General features: G+C 35.2%; 1 protein-coding gene across 8 annotated transcripts in view; it reads left to right on the forward strand.

The window, feature by feature from the left end:
- EVI5 (ecotropic viral integration site 5) overlaps positions 1–15282 on the forward strand; it is a 226152-nt gene extending 210870 nt beyond the window's left edge. For 5 of the 8 annotated variants that reach the window (XM_040232305.1, XM_040232306.1, XM_040232308.1 and 2 more), the window contains one exon: positions 11074–15282. In XM_040232305.1, coding sequence (XP_040088239.1) covers positions 11074–11385 — 312 coding nt within the window. In that variant the 3' untranslated portion in view covers positions 11386–15282. Of the gene's footprint in view, positions 1–1557; positions 1568–11073 lie in introns of all 8 variants that reach the window. The other 3 variants (XM_040232310.1, XM_040232307.1, XM_040232312.1) reach the window with 3 other exon arrangements.
- Positions 15283–15545: the final 263 nt, after the last annotated feature.

Consider the following 15545-nt stretch of genomic DNA (forward strand, 5'->3'; position numbering starts at 1 on the left):
TTTGGTTTGTGTGCTTGTCACCAGTTTTAATCTTTGTCATGTATGAATTCAGTTTTTAAAGCTGATAATTGAGAATAAATATACTGTATCATTTTTCATTTACATGTATTTAAAAATTTGAAAACTATTAAAATTATTTTGTAAGGAATCCAACAGAATCACTGATTAAACTTTGGGGGAAAAGAGTAAAGCCTTTATAAATTAGAAATACAAATCTGTGTTATTGGACTTTACATCTGCTCATATAAGATAATGTATAGTTATTTTTTTATATTATAGACCATTTATAGAATTGTTACATTTAGCTTTAAAAGCTATAGCCCTGTGTTTTACAAAGATTGATTATAGAGACCCAGATGTACAAATAGGAGCTTTTATAATCTGATATGACTCAGTCTTGGAAACTTACTGCAACTGTTTTGCAGTTCACTTGGTATCACATGACTCACTTCAATGGTTTAAACCCTGTCTAGTAGTGATCAAAGTTCATTTGGTTAGGGGTTTTTTTGGTGTGTGGATGACTTTTTTCCACTTTGTTGTGGATTGATTGTCTTTCAGAATACTCAGTGCAGTCCTTCTTATTCTTTTGAATCTCAGAAAGTAGTAGTTGCCTGTACAATTCAACCTTCAAGCAGACACATGGGGAAAAAATTTTAACTTGAAATAATATACGCAGAACTTTAACTTTAAAGCATCATATCAATATAAGTGTTCATTATTAATTGTTACCTCTACATGTTGAAAACCGCAGATTAACCTGTTGTGTCACTTTAAAATCAACTGTAAAGTTAACCCTAACTTTTTCAAGGTACCACTGTTCTGTAATGTGCAGAAAGAAAGCAAATATATAGAGAACATGTTGTGTCCTCTGTCTACATGGTCAGCAGCCCAGATGAACAAGGTTTCTTAGAACAAATTTCCGTGTTACTTATTAAGTTATATTAAAAGTTGTATATCTGTAAAACATATCACTTTTTCTGTTTTACGAAAGAAACTTCTGTCTTAACCTTTAGTTATTTAGTGAATGAAGTAGACCAAGGAAAAAATTATAAAAAATACTTCTATATCCTTCATGATTATGAAGTCCTTTGAGGCTTCAGAATATTCACCCCTGCAGATTCTCCCTGCTTTAAAACTTTAATGTAATTTTTATGTGAAATAATTGTAATAGTTTTTAATACTCTTTTTTCAGTGTCTGAATTTTTACTGTCTTGCAGTTAGAAACACTGCTGTTTCCTGTCAAAACCTATGTTCATCAGACTGAACATGACAGTTTCCTGTTTTCTTATTAACTATACTGCGTTTTGTTTTATTCTTTATAAGTTGTGTGTCTTCACTTATCACTTTCCTTTTCTAATTACTAAATGCCTTCTTTAGTAAGCATTGCTTAATATGTGCAGAGAAATCCTTAAATCCAATCTCTTTGTTGATAGTGAGAGTTTAAGATTTTGTTAAGTTGTAATGTGTATATCAGAATGTCTTAAGTATTATTTAAATAAATTGTATATATTTTTACTTTTTTTACTCTGTCTCTTAATGCATAACATGATGAAGCAGTCCACATCAGGTAAGAAATAGTTCATTATTTGGGTCTTGTATATTAGTAGCTCCATCTATATGCTTACTAGTTTTCTCTTTCAGCATTTAAAAGGACTGGATGGATAATCAATGCCCGAGAATTTTTTCAAGAATCCTGCTGTTTTAGTGTAGTTCATCAACATTCTTATGTGTCTACTCTGGTCAAGCCAGAAAGCTCAGTTCTAGGATACACAAATGATTAAGAAATAATCCTCATCATTGGGGGCTGACAGAAGAGGTAAAGTGTATGTACAGCAACCAATCATTCCATATTTTCCCAGATGGTACTGATTTTAAATATTTAATTCCAGTGTTAAAAGCATATAATTTGGGAAAAAAATCTATAAATGAAAACTCAGGGACTTCCCTGGCTGTCCAATGGTAAAGACTCTATCCTTCCTCTGCAAGGGACACATGTTCGATCCCTGGTCAGGAAGCTAAGATCCCTCATGTGGTGCAGCATGGCCAATAATAATAAAAGCGCAAATATGCATATATGTATGTGTGAATCACTACAGTATTAAAGTATTTATGCCTGTTGATTTATTTAAAATGTTATAAAAGTTATATAAATGGTTTATAAAATGCTAATATTTTAAACTTAATAGCGAAATACTGGAAAACAAAAGAAAATATTTTTTAAAATAAAGGAAGCAGTTTTTATTTTTTTGTCTTTATTATTATTGGATTATTTGGGAATTTTGTTCTGGTGAATGTAACTACTTTATTATCAAAATGGTCAAGTTACAGATAAATTTGGAAGCATATTTGAGAGGTTTTATTGATCACCTAGTCTTGGGATACAACTAAACAAATAATTGAAACTAAAAAACTTAATATGCATGATGGGAAATGTTTGTTTTTAGATTTGTATTCCTCCTTGTTCCCTAAAGATTTTGAGGCAGTTTGCATGAATGTATATAATACAAAAATAACCAAAAATTAGGTTAATTAAATATAATTATTTATAAATATGTAAATCAATACAGTCATGTCTGACTCTTTGTGACCCATGGACTGAATACTGAAGTGGATAGCCTTTCCCCTCTCCAGGGGATCTTTCCAACCCAGGGATCAAATCCATGTCTCCTGCATTGCAGGCAGATTCTTTACCAGCTGAGCTACAAGGGAAGCCCAAGAACACTGGAGTGGGTAGCCTATCCCTTCTCCAGAGGATCTTCCTGACCTAGGAATTGAACTGGGGTCTCCTGCATTGCAGGCAGTTTCTTCAACTGAGCTATCAGGGAAGCCCAGTTAAACCAAAGGAAATTGCTAATACTTAACTTTCACTTACAAATATGGTGGTATCATATGGGTCAATCTAATAATTAAAATAATTAGTTCTAATCTAGTAGAATCAGAGTTATTATTAGCATGCAGAAATGTCTACAGTATCAAAGTGGTCTGCATAAGTGGCCAGTGTAAAGCATGGAACATAATATATTAAAGATTCATGTTGTCTGGTAAGACAAAACCAAATCAGTTATTCCTTTTCCTGCTTCTTAACTTTGATTTCTTTTATGGATTCACATATGGTACTGGAAAATACACTGAACAGGAAAGTGTTAGGCTAAGTAAGAGCACTGTTATAATGGACTAAAATAGTGGAGTCCAGGTATATAACTAGTGATTGTCTGGTTAGAGCCAAAGGTAGAGTTTACAAATAGTAGCAAAAGAAAGAAAGAAAGAAAAAAAAAAGGAGAAGCAGAATGAATGGCAATTGCATGTCTTTCTAGCAACCTTCCATAGATATTATTTCTTGGATTTTTATTTAATAATAGATATTTTATTCTTAAAGTATCAGTTATATACAGAAAAACTCATGAATCCTAAGTGGTCCAGCTTGATGAATTATTGCAAAAAAAAAAAAAAAAAAGCTTATTTAATCTTCCATCAAAGTCAAGAACTAGAAGCTTGCCAGCATTTCAAAGGTTTCTTTGTCACTCTTCCACTTACTGCCTAGTTTTTAACCTTATACTAATGGAATCATACAGAATGAATTATTTTGTGCTTCACTTCTTTTGCTCATACTGTGAGATTTATCCATGTTGTTCCATGTAGCAGTAAGAGTTCATTTTCATTATCGTATCAATTATATGAATATACCATAACTTATTTACTCATTCTGTTGTTATTTCTGTTTAGGGTTATTATGAATAAAATTGCTATGAAATCCCATTATAAATGTTTTTTCAGTGTATTATACTTATTTCTGTTGTTTATATACTTAGGAATGGAATTGCTGAGTGGCTTACTATTTATGGTTCAAACCAGGGCACTTTTGAGAATGAAAATAGTTTATTCCAAGAAAACTGTAATCTATGGTTATTTTAGGTGTAAGGTGTATAGGTGTTCAACTTTAGAAAATACTACCAAACCATTTTCAAAAATCCTTTTACTGATTTACACTTATGCCATCAGTTTACAAGAATTACCACATTACCATTATAAGAATTATAAGAATCACATATCTCTGCTAATGTGATTGAACAACTGAAAATTCAGTGTCGTATTTTCTAGTAAGAGGCTAGATGAATTTAATCAGGATGATCAGTTAAAGGACCATTAATTTGCTTTGACAATCAATCTGGTAGAAGGTAAGGCAAAAGTATTCTTGCAAAATTTAAAGAGCTTATGTTATAATACTTTGGGAAATGATTTGGCAGTTTATTAGAGCTTAATAATACAGTGACCCAACTTAATAATACAATGACCAGCAGTTATAAAGAACATGAGCCTAAACATTGTCTTAAAACAGACATACTCTCAAAATTTGCTCAAGCAATTCTGACATTATAGACAAATATGGTCATAGACAAATATCACAGACCATCTCAACTTTTTTCAATTGATAGACTTTATTTTGGGAAACACTCTTAGGTTTACAGAAAAATTGAGCAGAAAGTGAAGAGAAAACCCCCTCAGCACCTTCCCACAGTTACCCCCGTGAACGTCTTGTGTTAGTGTCATACATAAGCTAAGCTAATACTGGCATATTAACCAAAGTCTGTTTTTACATTAGGATGCACTCTTTGTGTTGTACACCCTGTGGGTTTTTACAAATGTACTAGTTACGGTGACTTGTAACTGCCATTACTGTGTCATACAGAATAATTCACTGCCTCAGTCTGCTGTGCCCCACCTATCCATCCTTCTCTCTCTCCCTTTTAACCTCTGACAACCACTGGTCTACTTACTGTCGCTACAATTTTGCCTTTTCCAAAATGTTATATTTGGAATTATATAGTATTTAGCTTTTTCAGATTGACTGCTTTGACTTAGCAGTAGGCACTTAGGATACTTCCATGTATCTTCTTGCAACCCCAGCACCCCTAACAGCCTAATAGTAAACTGCTTAGTGGGGGTGTGGGTGTGTGTGTGGGGTGTGTGTGTGTGTGTGTGTGTTTCCTTGGAGGCCTCTCCTCCAGAGTGGAAACCAAAGGCCTTGAAAATCTTATTTTTAACAAGTTTCCAAGGTAGTCTTATCAGGGAAGTTTGGAAAATAATGCTTTGGGTAAGATTTGTTTATTTTTCTGGCTCTAGTTGTTAATATTTTAAGCAGATTTATTGAGGCAAAACTTACATATCATAAAGTTCTTCCATTTTAAGTGTAAAATTCAATAGCTTTTAGTGTATTTACAGAGTTGTGTGACAATAACCACAATCTAATTTTAGAATATTTCTGTCACCCCAAAAAGAAGCCTCATGTCCACTTTCAACCGTTGCCTTTCTCCTCCGCTCTTCCCTAGTCATAGGCAGCCACTAGTCTACTCTGTCTCTGTGGACTTGCCTATTCTGGACTCTTCGTATAAATGGAATCACGTAATATGTTGTCCTTTGTATTTGGCTTTGATTCAGCTTAATGTTTTTGAGGTTCATTCATGTATCAGTACTTCATTCCTTTCTACTGCCTTTCAATTGTACGGAACAGTGTCTTGTGATTATTTCACCTGCATACATTTATTCAAATGATTGTCTTAGTGTTTTTCATTTTATTGGTGTGTTCTCTTATGTTTAACTCTCCTCTTGTTGATCAGTCGCTAAGTCGTGTCTGACTCTTTGCTACCCCATGAACTGCAGCACGCCATACTTCCCTGTCCTCCACTATCTCCCAGAGTTTGCTCAAGTTCATGTCCATTGAGTCAGTGATGCTATCTATCTCATCCTCTCCTGCCCTCTTCTCCTTTTGCCTTCAATCTTTCCCAACATCGAGGTCTTTTCCAGTGAGTTGGCTCTTCGCATCAGGTGACCAAAGTATTGGAGCTTCAGCTTTAGCATCATTCCTTCCAGTGAATATTCAGGGTTGATTTCCTTTAGGATTGATTAGTTTGATCTCCTTGCTGTCCAGGGGACTCTCATACAGTACAAACTCTCCTCTAATACAGTGCAAACTCTCCTCTAATACAGTGCAAATCTCCTGTTATGTTTTAGTTCTCTTCTTTCAGTTTAGGTGTACTGTTAATTTTACCTTTCTTTTAAAGATTCATCTTTGTCTTTGCATGGTTTGACAGCTTATTCCTTTTATTTATTTACTTAGTTATTTATTTGGCTGCACTGGGTCTTAGTTGTGGCACATGGGATCTTTGTTGTGGGGGCGAGATCTTTAGTTGCAGCATGCAGACTTTTAGTTGTGGCAAAGGGGAGCTAGTTCCCTGACCAGGGATCGAACCCAGGCTCCCTGCATTGGGAGCGTGGAGTCTTAGCCACTAGACCACCCAGAAAGTCCCTGATTTCACCTTCTTGAAAAAAACCTTTCCTTTGGCCTGCTGGTCTACTTCAAAGAGCTGTCACCATGTACAGGTGGAGGCCTCCTGCATAGCTGTCATCATAGGAACTTTCTTTGTTATCCTAGGGATTCCTTTTGCCTCACTTCTGCATTAGACTTCCTTTTTCCTGGATCAAAAATAAAAGCATGTCTTTCTTGGTGTACTTCATTTTGGTGGACATACCACCTTTCTGGGGGGTGCGGAAAGATGGGAGATAAAGTATAGAAAAGATTTATCTGATTTATCATGATTGACCCCAGATTTTAAGTCCTTGACGCTTTTACCTCATACTTTAGCCTCACATTTACTTGATAGTTTGTAAGAGTATAAATTTTTTTAAGATAATTATAATTTTTTAAAATATCAGTTAGAAATTTTTTTCTCAGAATTTTGAAAGCACTAATCTATTGTCTAATACTGTTCTGATTCTTAATCTTCTATGTAAAATTTGTTGGTTTGGGCTGGATACTTTGTCTTTTCTTTGTTCCCAGTGTCCTGAAATTTCACTGTGATATATACCATGATATAGGTTTACTTTTAAACCATTGCCTTGGGCACTTGATAGGCTTTTTCAGTATCAAAGCTCATATCTTTCAGGTCATAGAAATTTAAGTCTAAGACCCCTTTTTAGAATATCACTTTTTCTTTTTACATGGATGCAGTGTCTTCAGAAGCAATGAGTAATGCTTTTTTTTTTTTTTAATTTTTTTTCTCCCCAAATAGTCTGTTAACTTCTTGTTGCCTTTTTTATGGTTTCTCTTAAATGCTTTCCTTAAATGTCTGATAATATTTGACTCTCTGCTCAGACTTAAGACTACAGAACTTTAAAACCTGATAGGAAGGTCTGAATGCCTGGGTAGAATGCATTGATTAAAACCATCATTGTATCATGATCCTGCTGAGATCCTTCTCTGAGGAATTCAAAGATTTCCCAGAAAGGATCCCTTTACATGCAATTCCAGAGTCCTGGTGCCTTTCTTTCCTTGTGAAATCTCAGAAGTACTTTGAGGCACATTCGTTGCCTTTAGAACCTATGTCTAATTTCACCTAGAAAAATAATACTTTCTCTTTTCCATGATGAGTGCATTATTGGCACTTCATAATTTAAAGTTTTTGTCTTTTCTTTTAGTATTATGAAGATATTCCTATAGTTTTTATAAAATTAGAAGACGGTGGGCCTCAAAAAGGTACACTCAAGAATATATGTGTACTTTTAAGACAAGAGTCAATAGCTTTTATCAGGTTCTTTATCCTGTGATTGACCCCCAAAAAAATGTAAACAAAACCAAACAAAAGAAAAAAGTGAAATATTGTGTAAAGGGTGGTCCTTACCCTTGAATGTACATCAAAATTATTCAGCTTTTTTGAGCATATACATTTCTAGACTCTACTCTTATACCAGGAAAAGGTTTCAGGAAAAGATATTTCAACAGACTGCTTGTTTCAACCACCAGAAGGTAGAATCGGCCCAAAACGGCTTGGTTGTACTACTGAAAGATGGTGTCCATTTGTATATATCAGACACACACACAGGCAGACAGATGTTCATAGTTCAGCAGCACTTTTGTCCTGAATAAATGATAGTTCCATTTTGGGTAAATCAACTCCTTTCTGAGTCAGCCTCATTTGGTTTGAACAGAGGATCTACCTCAGTGATCCTTTAACTGAGCATATCAACATCTCCTGAAGTTATTTTAAAATATATAAATTTTGGGTTTTCACGCTCTGGATTTGGGTTCATTAAATCTGGGGAGCGAGTCTACATTTTTCGTAGGCATCCTCGGTTATTCTGATGCTGATGATCAGTGGGCCATATTTTGAGATATGCTAATCTAAATTTGCGACCAGTGTTATCCTTGAAAGTTTTTGTAGTGGGGTTGGGTTGAGAAGGTTACTTGTCTGCATTTTTGTTGTTTTTTTAAAATATAATTAGTTCCTAGAAGTCTAGTAAAAAGGCTGAGCAGTACAGCTCTTAGACACAGACAGCAAAAATGGCACTTTAGAAGGCACAGCTCTGGACTTCTCCCAGGAAGACTCCTTTTCAGAGGATGTGGAGTCCCAGAGGACTTCCCTGGAAGTGAAAATGTTAGTTGCTCAGTCATGTCCAGCTCTCGGGGACCCCATGGACTATAGCCTGTCAGGCTCCTCTGTCCATGGATTCTCCAGGCAAGAATACTGGAGTAGGTTGCCATTCCCTTCTTCAGGGGATCTTCCTGACCCAGGGAGCAAACCCAGGTCTCCTGCATTGCAGGCAGATACTTTACCATCTGAGCCACCTTGAAGACTAACCCATTTGAGACCACACTCTGGGTACTCAGTACCCTGGAATTCCTTGCCCAGATGTTTATTTTCAGGGCCTGCATAGGCCTCTACCCTCTCAGAACCAATATGCACACTCCTAGGTCCAGGGGATAACTAGATAGCTTCAGTTTTATCAAATAGTCCCTTCCCTTCAGATTTTTCTTCTCTCCACCAAAAACTTTATCTGTGCCTTTGCTATTCTATATTAGCAATTATCAAATAAGGAAGCATTTTTTAAATTGCATCTCTGATGTTGAAGAAATGACCCTTCTATCTATAGTTTTATTTCCTATAATATTTGAGGTCAGTGATTACATTTGATATGAGGCTGTGGTGTTTTAATTGCAGTAAATTTTGTTAGAACAAAGAAAAGCTACAGCTTTCCCAACAATTGGGAAGTTGTAGTTCCTCTGCCACAATCCTCCTTCATAGCCAGGAAGAAGGAGGATACACACTCTGTATTATTTCTTCAAAAGGGTCTGGAGACAAGAGAAAGGAAGAGATTAACTGACTTAATTTTATATTTGGAGCTATAAATCATGTGTTGCAATTTGGTGATAGGATGTTGCATCAGAGCATGGCAGTTGTAGTAATGCAGTGAGTATCACAACCACGGGGAGGTCTCTGTGGTGCTCTATGTCCTTTCCCTGGAGATTCAACTCGAAGTTTATCTCCCTCGTGCTATGCCAAAGAGGAAGGTTTTACTTCGGTTACATAGTAACTCACAGTGATGTTGTCTTAGCCTAGGGCACAAGAATTTCTTAATGTCTGACGCTTTCCCTGAGGCAGACGTCGCTTTGTTGAGCCCCAGCATCCTTGTTTCCCACTGTCACATACCAACAGAGATTTACTAGGGTTTCTTCACTTCTTCCCGGATGTCTATCAGGAAAGCTAGGAGGTGTTATGGCAAAGCTGAAATGTCTTTACTCTCAGAACCGTTAGTTTTGAAAGTGTATGTAATATTTCCTGAATATTTCACATTGCCTTTATCTCAAGATTGGAAAGGTAGTTAGTGACCAGGAATTTGTCCCTAAAGGACAAAAATTGCAGGTTGATAATACTGATAAGGATAAGAGATATGAAGTGTATTTTTAGCAAATTCTTGATAGTCAAAGTAGATTTGAGTAGTTATTTGTTTTTATTGTTTTAGATTTTTTAAAAAAAAACTTAAAAAAAATAAATTAAAAATAAATTAAAAAAAAACCTTGTAGGAGAAAATTCATGATGAATGAGAGAAATTAAACAAGTGATAATATCAAGATTAAATTTTATATTTTTGAAACAAATTCTTGAAAAGAGGCTGATGTCTTAATTATATGGTAGTGGACATGATAGTATCTGTTGGTAGGGGGGTGGGAATTTGAAGGAACTGAGGCAAAGAAGGGACAGATGATGAAAAGAAAATCACTCAGTACTGGTAAAACTAGTTTGGGAGAATGTGGTTTTTGATGTGTGACAACAGTGGGTTTTTCAGTGTTGAACTTTAGAGTTTGTCTGACTTGCACACCCAATAATAGATAGCATTTGATCTCCATAGCCCTTCCCACACAAGGGTATGGCCCTGTAACACTCCAGGGATGGAGAAGCAGAACCTGGTTCCCAAAGATGGAAAGAGAAGAAAAAGAGCTGAGTAGTATGTGCCATTCCTCTCCACTACCCCTTAGTGAGAGAAGTCACTCTCTCCCTGGGAAGAATAGGGGAGAGAAGACAATAATATTATACGTTCCCTCTACACAGAAGAACATATCATAGTGGGAAGAAAGCATCTCTGCTCTTACTGAGTGATAGTGGTATGGTGGTCTTTAGGCTGTTTTAACAGGATGGAGACTCAGCAAATGTTTTTGATTTGTAAACCATTATCATCATCATCATTCACAAAATTATGGAGACATGCTCTAAGACAGGGTGTGTGATAGTTCAGAGTATTGTCTTTATTAAGTTCATTTCTTCTAGAGACATACACTGAAATATTTACAGGTGAACTGATAGGATGAGATTTACCTCAAAATAATCAGGAACATGAGAGGTATATTGTAACAAGATTGTCCATGATGTGTTAGATGTTGAAATTAATGATGGGTACAGGGGGTTTATGTTATTTCTAATATAGCAGAGGTTCAGTTTGAATCTAAACTTGACTGTTGTATGTCCTCAGCACACTATACTACCTGAGTCTCTTATTTCCTAACCTCTAAAATGAAGACAGTAAAATCAGCCACATAGGATTGTTGTGATGATTTAACTAAAAATAAATTATGTGCCCATTGCATGACATTTAAGAATCACTAAAAAATTGGTAATTACTATTTATATCCATAAATTGAAAAAAGATCAAGGTATCTTCTTGCTTAAATATGAAATGTTTGCTTTCTTGGAGTGTGTGTATTTCTCCAAGTTGAGTATATTAACTTGGATTTTGTTTTGACAGCTCAGGTGCCTAAAAGGCCAGAGAGGCTTCTCCAGCCAACCCCCTTTTGATGGAATCCACATTGTCAACCATTTAATAGGAGATGATGAATCATTCCATTCCTCTGATGAAGAGTTTATAGATAATTCCTTACAGGAAAGTGGCATTGGTTTCCCTTTGCACAGAAAATCTGGTCCAGTGTCTTTGGACCCCACTCTGGCAGATGGTAGTGAAAGCGAGGCAGAAGACAGCACTCTGGAGACCAGAGAGGGCAGTCGAGTGGCTCAAAAGGAGCAGCCCCTGAGAAGAGCGTCGTACTCAACCACTGTCTGACCATCACTGTGACCTAGACTGTGCATTTTTCTTTAAGGGATCAGTTACCATGACTAAGGGTTTTTGGAACATATCTGTTTCATATGTATATGTGTGTGTATATATATATATAAATATATATTTTACAGTCTTATCTGCCTTTTTATCTTTGCCAAATCTACCACTGACTTACCATTGCCATAAAGTAGAATGGAATATGGTTAATGGGAAAAACGAGGTTCTAACAGTATTACTAAATATTAACATTTCTTGTTTAGAAAATGCAATTATATCTATATATGGGGAACCATTTTGAAGTTCAGAACTATGGAAAATTGAATTTTCTTCAGACAAAGCTGTTCTCGTGCAATATTTTATGCTCAGTGAACAAATTGTATATTTATATTTATCAATTTGTTTTCAGAGCAGCTGTCTACACACATTTAACCAAGACATACATCTGAGTTATCTTGGTATTTTGTGTTTGGAAACTTTTTTTTTTTTTTTTAACTAAAATTACTGCTTTATTAGTGGGCCATTGAAAATTCCCAAACACAAAGCCTTTTTTCACATAATTTTATAAACACAAGTTAATGGTTGTCTTAAGAATTTTAAGTTTTGTTTTAATTTCAAATTTTTATGTGCATATGATGCTTCCATGTGTTGCCTACCAGAGTACTAGTTAGCTACAAATATATTGGGTTTTTGTACATATTTATAAATCTGTACCACCCAACATTGAACATTTTATATGGAGAATGTACTTGTTGAAAAATGACTGCCTTCAGCATTATAACTGGACCTATGTAAATAATAGGTTAAAGAAAATTGAAAATAAAACCAAACACTAATATTGCAATAGCTTTAGTATTTTGCTTAGCATTCAACACTAGCAAATTCATAACTGATGCTTATTCAAAGACACTATTGGTGAAATCTTTTACTTCATGTGTATGTAACTACTAAATTTTTCTTGATTAGAGAGGTTATAGCAGGCATCACTTAGTGTTAATATTCTACTTAATATAATTTAAGCAATGGACTGAGGTCCACAATGCACAATTATATCTGCAAATAATCTATGAATGTTATCTTCAGATTCTCTAGTTACTGATCTAGGTGAAGCAAGCCATAAGAATCCGTTCCTACCAGTTCTTTATCATCTAGATTTTTTTTTTCCCTAGAAAACTGGTGCCTGTCATTGATAAATTAGAGGAAACACCCAAACTACATTTCCACTATGGAAAGACTCCAGAAATGTGTTTGGCTGGATGCTTTCTACTCTAATTTTCCTCAGCAGCTTATGAAAAGAAAATAATCCTCAAGAATAAGAGGAGGGCAGAATTCAGAGGTAAATTTTGTACAATATGTTGCATGCAGAAAAAAAATTACATGATAAAATGGAATAGAAGAGACAAAACTAGTTTTCTAAAACAAGGAGGTAAGCCTTATGGTACATTGTAAGCAAGGCTTTCCCAGCAAGCCCTTTGTAAGCAGGCTCTTGAGAGACAAGATTGAAAACATGCCTCCTGTGTCCATAGCTCCAGGCTAAATTCTAGTGATTAAGTAATTTAACTGTGGCCACAAGTTAGTAAATATCAGAGCTAAAGTTTTAATCCAGATTGTTTTGACACCAAAGCATTTGAAAAGGCTCAGCTAAATGAATTTATCAATTCCCTGCTTTTCTGGCAGTTAATGTGATTTAAATAAATTTGATTTAAACTGTCTCCTGGATATATTACAGATATATATATATATATGTGTATAGATATGTGAGTATCAACATTCATAAGCTACATAAAGCTTATGAACGTAGGTACTACTAGAATTGTCTGACTGGTGCCTTTGAGATTCACTTTTTGGGTTCATTGCTGTCATTCTTGAGGCTGTTGATGCCCAAGTGAAGTGAGATGATTTATGACAACAAGATAGCTTTGACCCCCACATCAAGAAATCTGACTGGTCCAGCCCATAAGCTAGTTCCAGCCAACAGCCTATTTTTACATGACCCACAAGCTAAGGGTGATTTTTATATTTTTAAAGAGTTGAGGGGGAAAAAAATCACATGAAAATCATATGACCTTCAATTTTCAGTGTCAGTAAAGTTTTATTAGAGCATACCCATGCTTCTTCATTTGCATATTGTCTGTTACTGCTTTTGTGCTACAATAGCAGAGTGAAAGTGAAAGTGAAGTCGCTCAGTCCTGTTCGACTCTGTGAACCCATGGACTGTAGCCTACCAGGCTCCTCTGTCCATGGGATTTTCCAGGCAAGAGTACTGGAGTGGGTTGCCATTTCCTTCTTCAGGGGATCTTCCCAACCCAGGGATCAAATCCAAGTCTCCTGCATTGCAGGCAGACGCTTTAGCTTAAAATATCTACTGGCTGTCACTTTAGAGAAAGTTTGCTGATTTTAATTTAGATACTCTAACATGTAGGTTTACCTCTTCAGTTTGTCTCAAGTAGAAGATTTGCTTTTGCTCTTGAGCTAATGGTTTGGACCTAAAATTTCCTGGTGGATCCTATACTTAAAACTATTCAAAATGGAGACGGTGCCAGCTATTTTAGATTATGAAGTGTGTGAAGCCATAGAAAATTCGGAAGGATATCTGTGCCTTTGGAAATGGAGAAAAAAGGGAAAGAATTCTGGAATCTTGGCACCATTCTCTAAAGCATGCATCATTGACCTTTAGGGTATGCTTCATTGAGTCATTGTTATAATTTGGCTTTAAAAGTATGAACATCCTTTTAGAATCATGTTTCAATTCTAAACTTTGAAAGATATCCTTAGAGAATTTCCTAAGTACTCTTTCTGGTTAGGAAGTAGTTGTTAAGTAAACCTTAATCTGTTGGGACTCTTGTAATTTGAATAATGAAAAACTAGAAACAACAATCTTTTCTTTCAAGATCTTTGATTCAGATACTTCTTAGAAGGGTTTAAAATCTTCCTGGCCTTTAGGGTGTAAGAGGATAACTTGCTGCTTTGGAATAGTTTATTTCTGGTGTCATTGTCATCCTGGGTTGAAATGCTGAGAAGAGGTTACAGGTCACTTGAATAAAGTGGAAGTTACATTGAGGTGATTAAACAGAGACCTTACAGACCAAGAAAATATTTCAATAGCCTATTAAAAAATCAGTGGAAAAAATTTTTCTTCCTGGAAATATATGTCAAAGATATAACTACATGATTTCTATCCTTTTTGTTGATAGGTATTAAGCATTCAGTGTTTGATGACTAATGAGACATCAAGTCCCAACTAAACTGGCTGGCTATTTGGGGAAGGAAAAAAAAAACTTTTTCGTAGCTCTGAATGCAGCTTGTTACTCTCCAGATAGTGCCTTTGATTGAAAACAAGTATTTTTAAGTATTTTATTTCTGACATCATTAGAAATGACATGGTTCCTCATGCTTCTTTTTCTTTACATAATGCACTATAATGTTCAGATTTAAAGTAAAATGAGTATATGAATTGTGTTTTAATAAAGCCCTTTCATGGCCAGCTTGATTTTTGTATAAGTACCAGGCATCAACAGCTAACATTTCATTAAATCAGTGATTTACTTTGTTAAAACAATGAACTTTAGCCTGAAAGTTATTGCTGCTCTGTCATTAATGAAACAATGTTTTTTAGTTAATGTTAATTTAATTCATTCTACTGAAATTAAATTTTCTGATTAAAAATGGAGTGAATGCTATTTATAATACAAGTTTTTACGTTACATCCATTGATCTGCCTATACCTTCTTTTCATTCCAAAGAAGAGAAGATAGAATAATACATTAAATATACTATAAAGATGCAAAATTATAAGGTATTTCATTTTACCTTTGGAATTTCTTATTGTAACATTGTATGATAACCTGAAATGTTTACTTGTGCCTTTGCTTTAAACAATTAAAGTTTTCCATTTTATAAGAATTTCTGTTTCCTTAAACTATTCAACTGAAAAGGGAGTAGGCATCAAAGGTCTGTCTGAAAAGGTATAGGCTAACGTCAGGTATTCATGAGTGAGGCATGAGTTCTCTGGGTATAGGGACCATATCCACCTGGTCCACCCATGTGTAACTAGTGCCAAACAGAGAGCCTAGTATATATTTTTCAATAATGAAAGGCCTAAAATACCAGGATTTGTTATTTCCTTCAGAAACATTGTTATTTTTTGAAGATTGTAATGGCAGTAT

Source organism: Oryx dammah, unplaced genomic scaffold (assembly GCF_014754425.2).
Source record: "Oryx dammah isolate SB20612 unplaced genomic scaffold, SCBI_Odam_1.1 HiC_scaffold_28, whole genome shotgun sequence".
NCBI classification, from domain to species: domain Eukaryota; kingdom Metazoa; phylum Chordata; class Mammalia; order Artiodactyla; family Bovidae; genus Oryx; species Oryx dammah.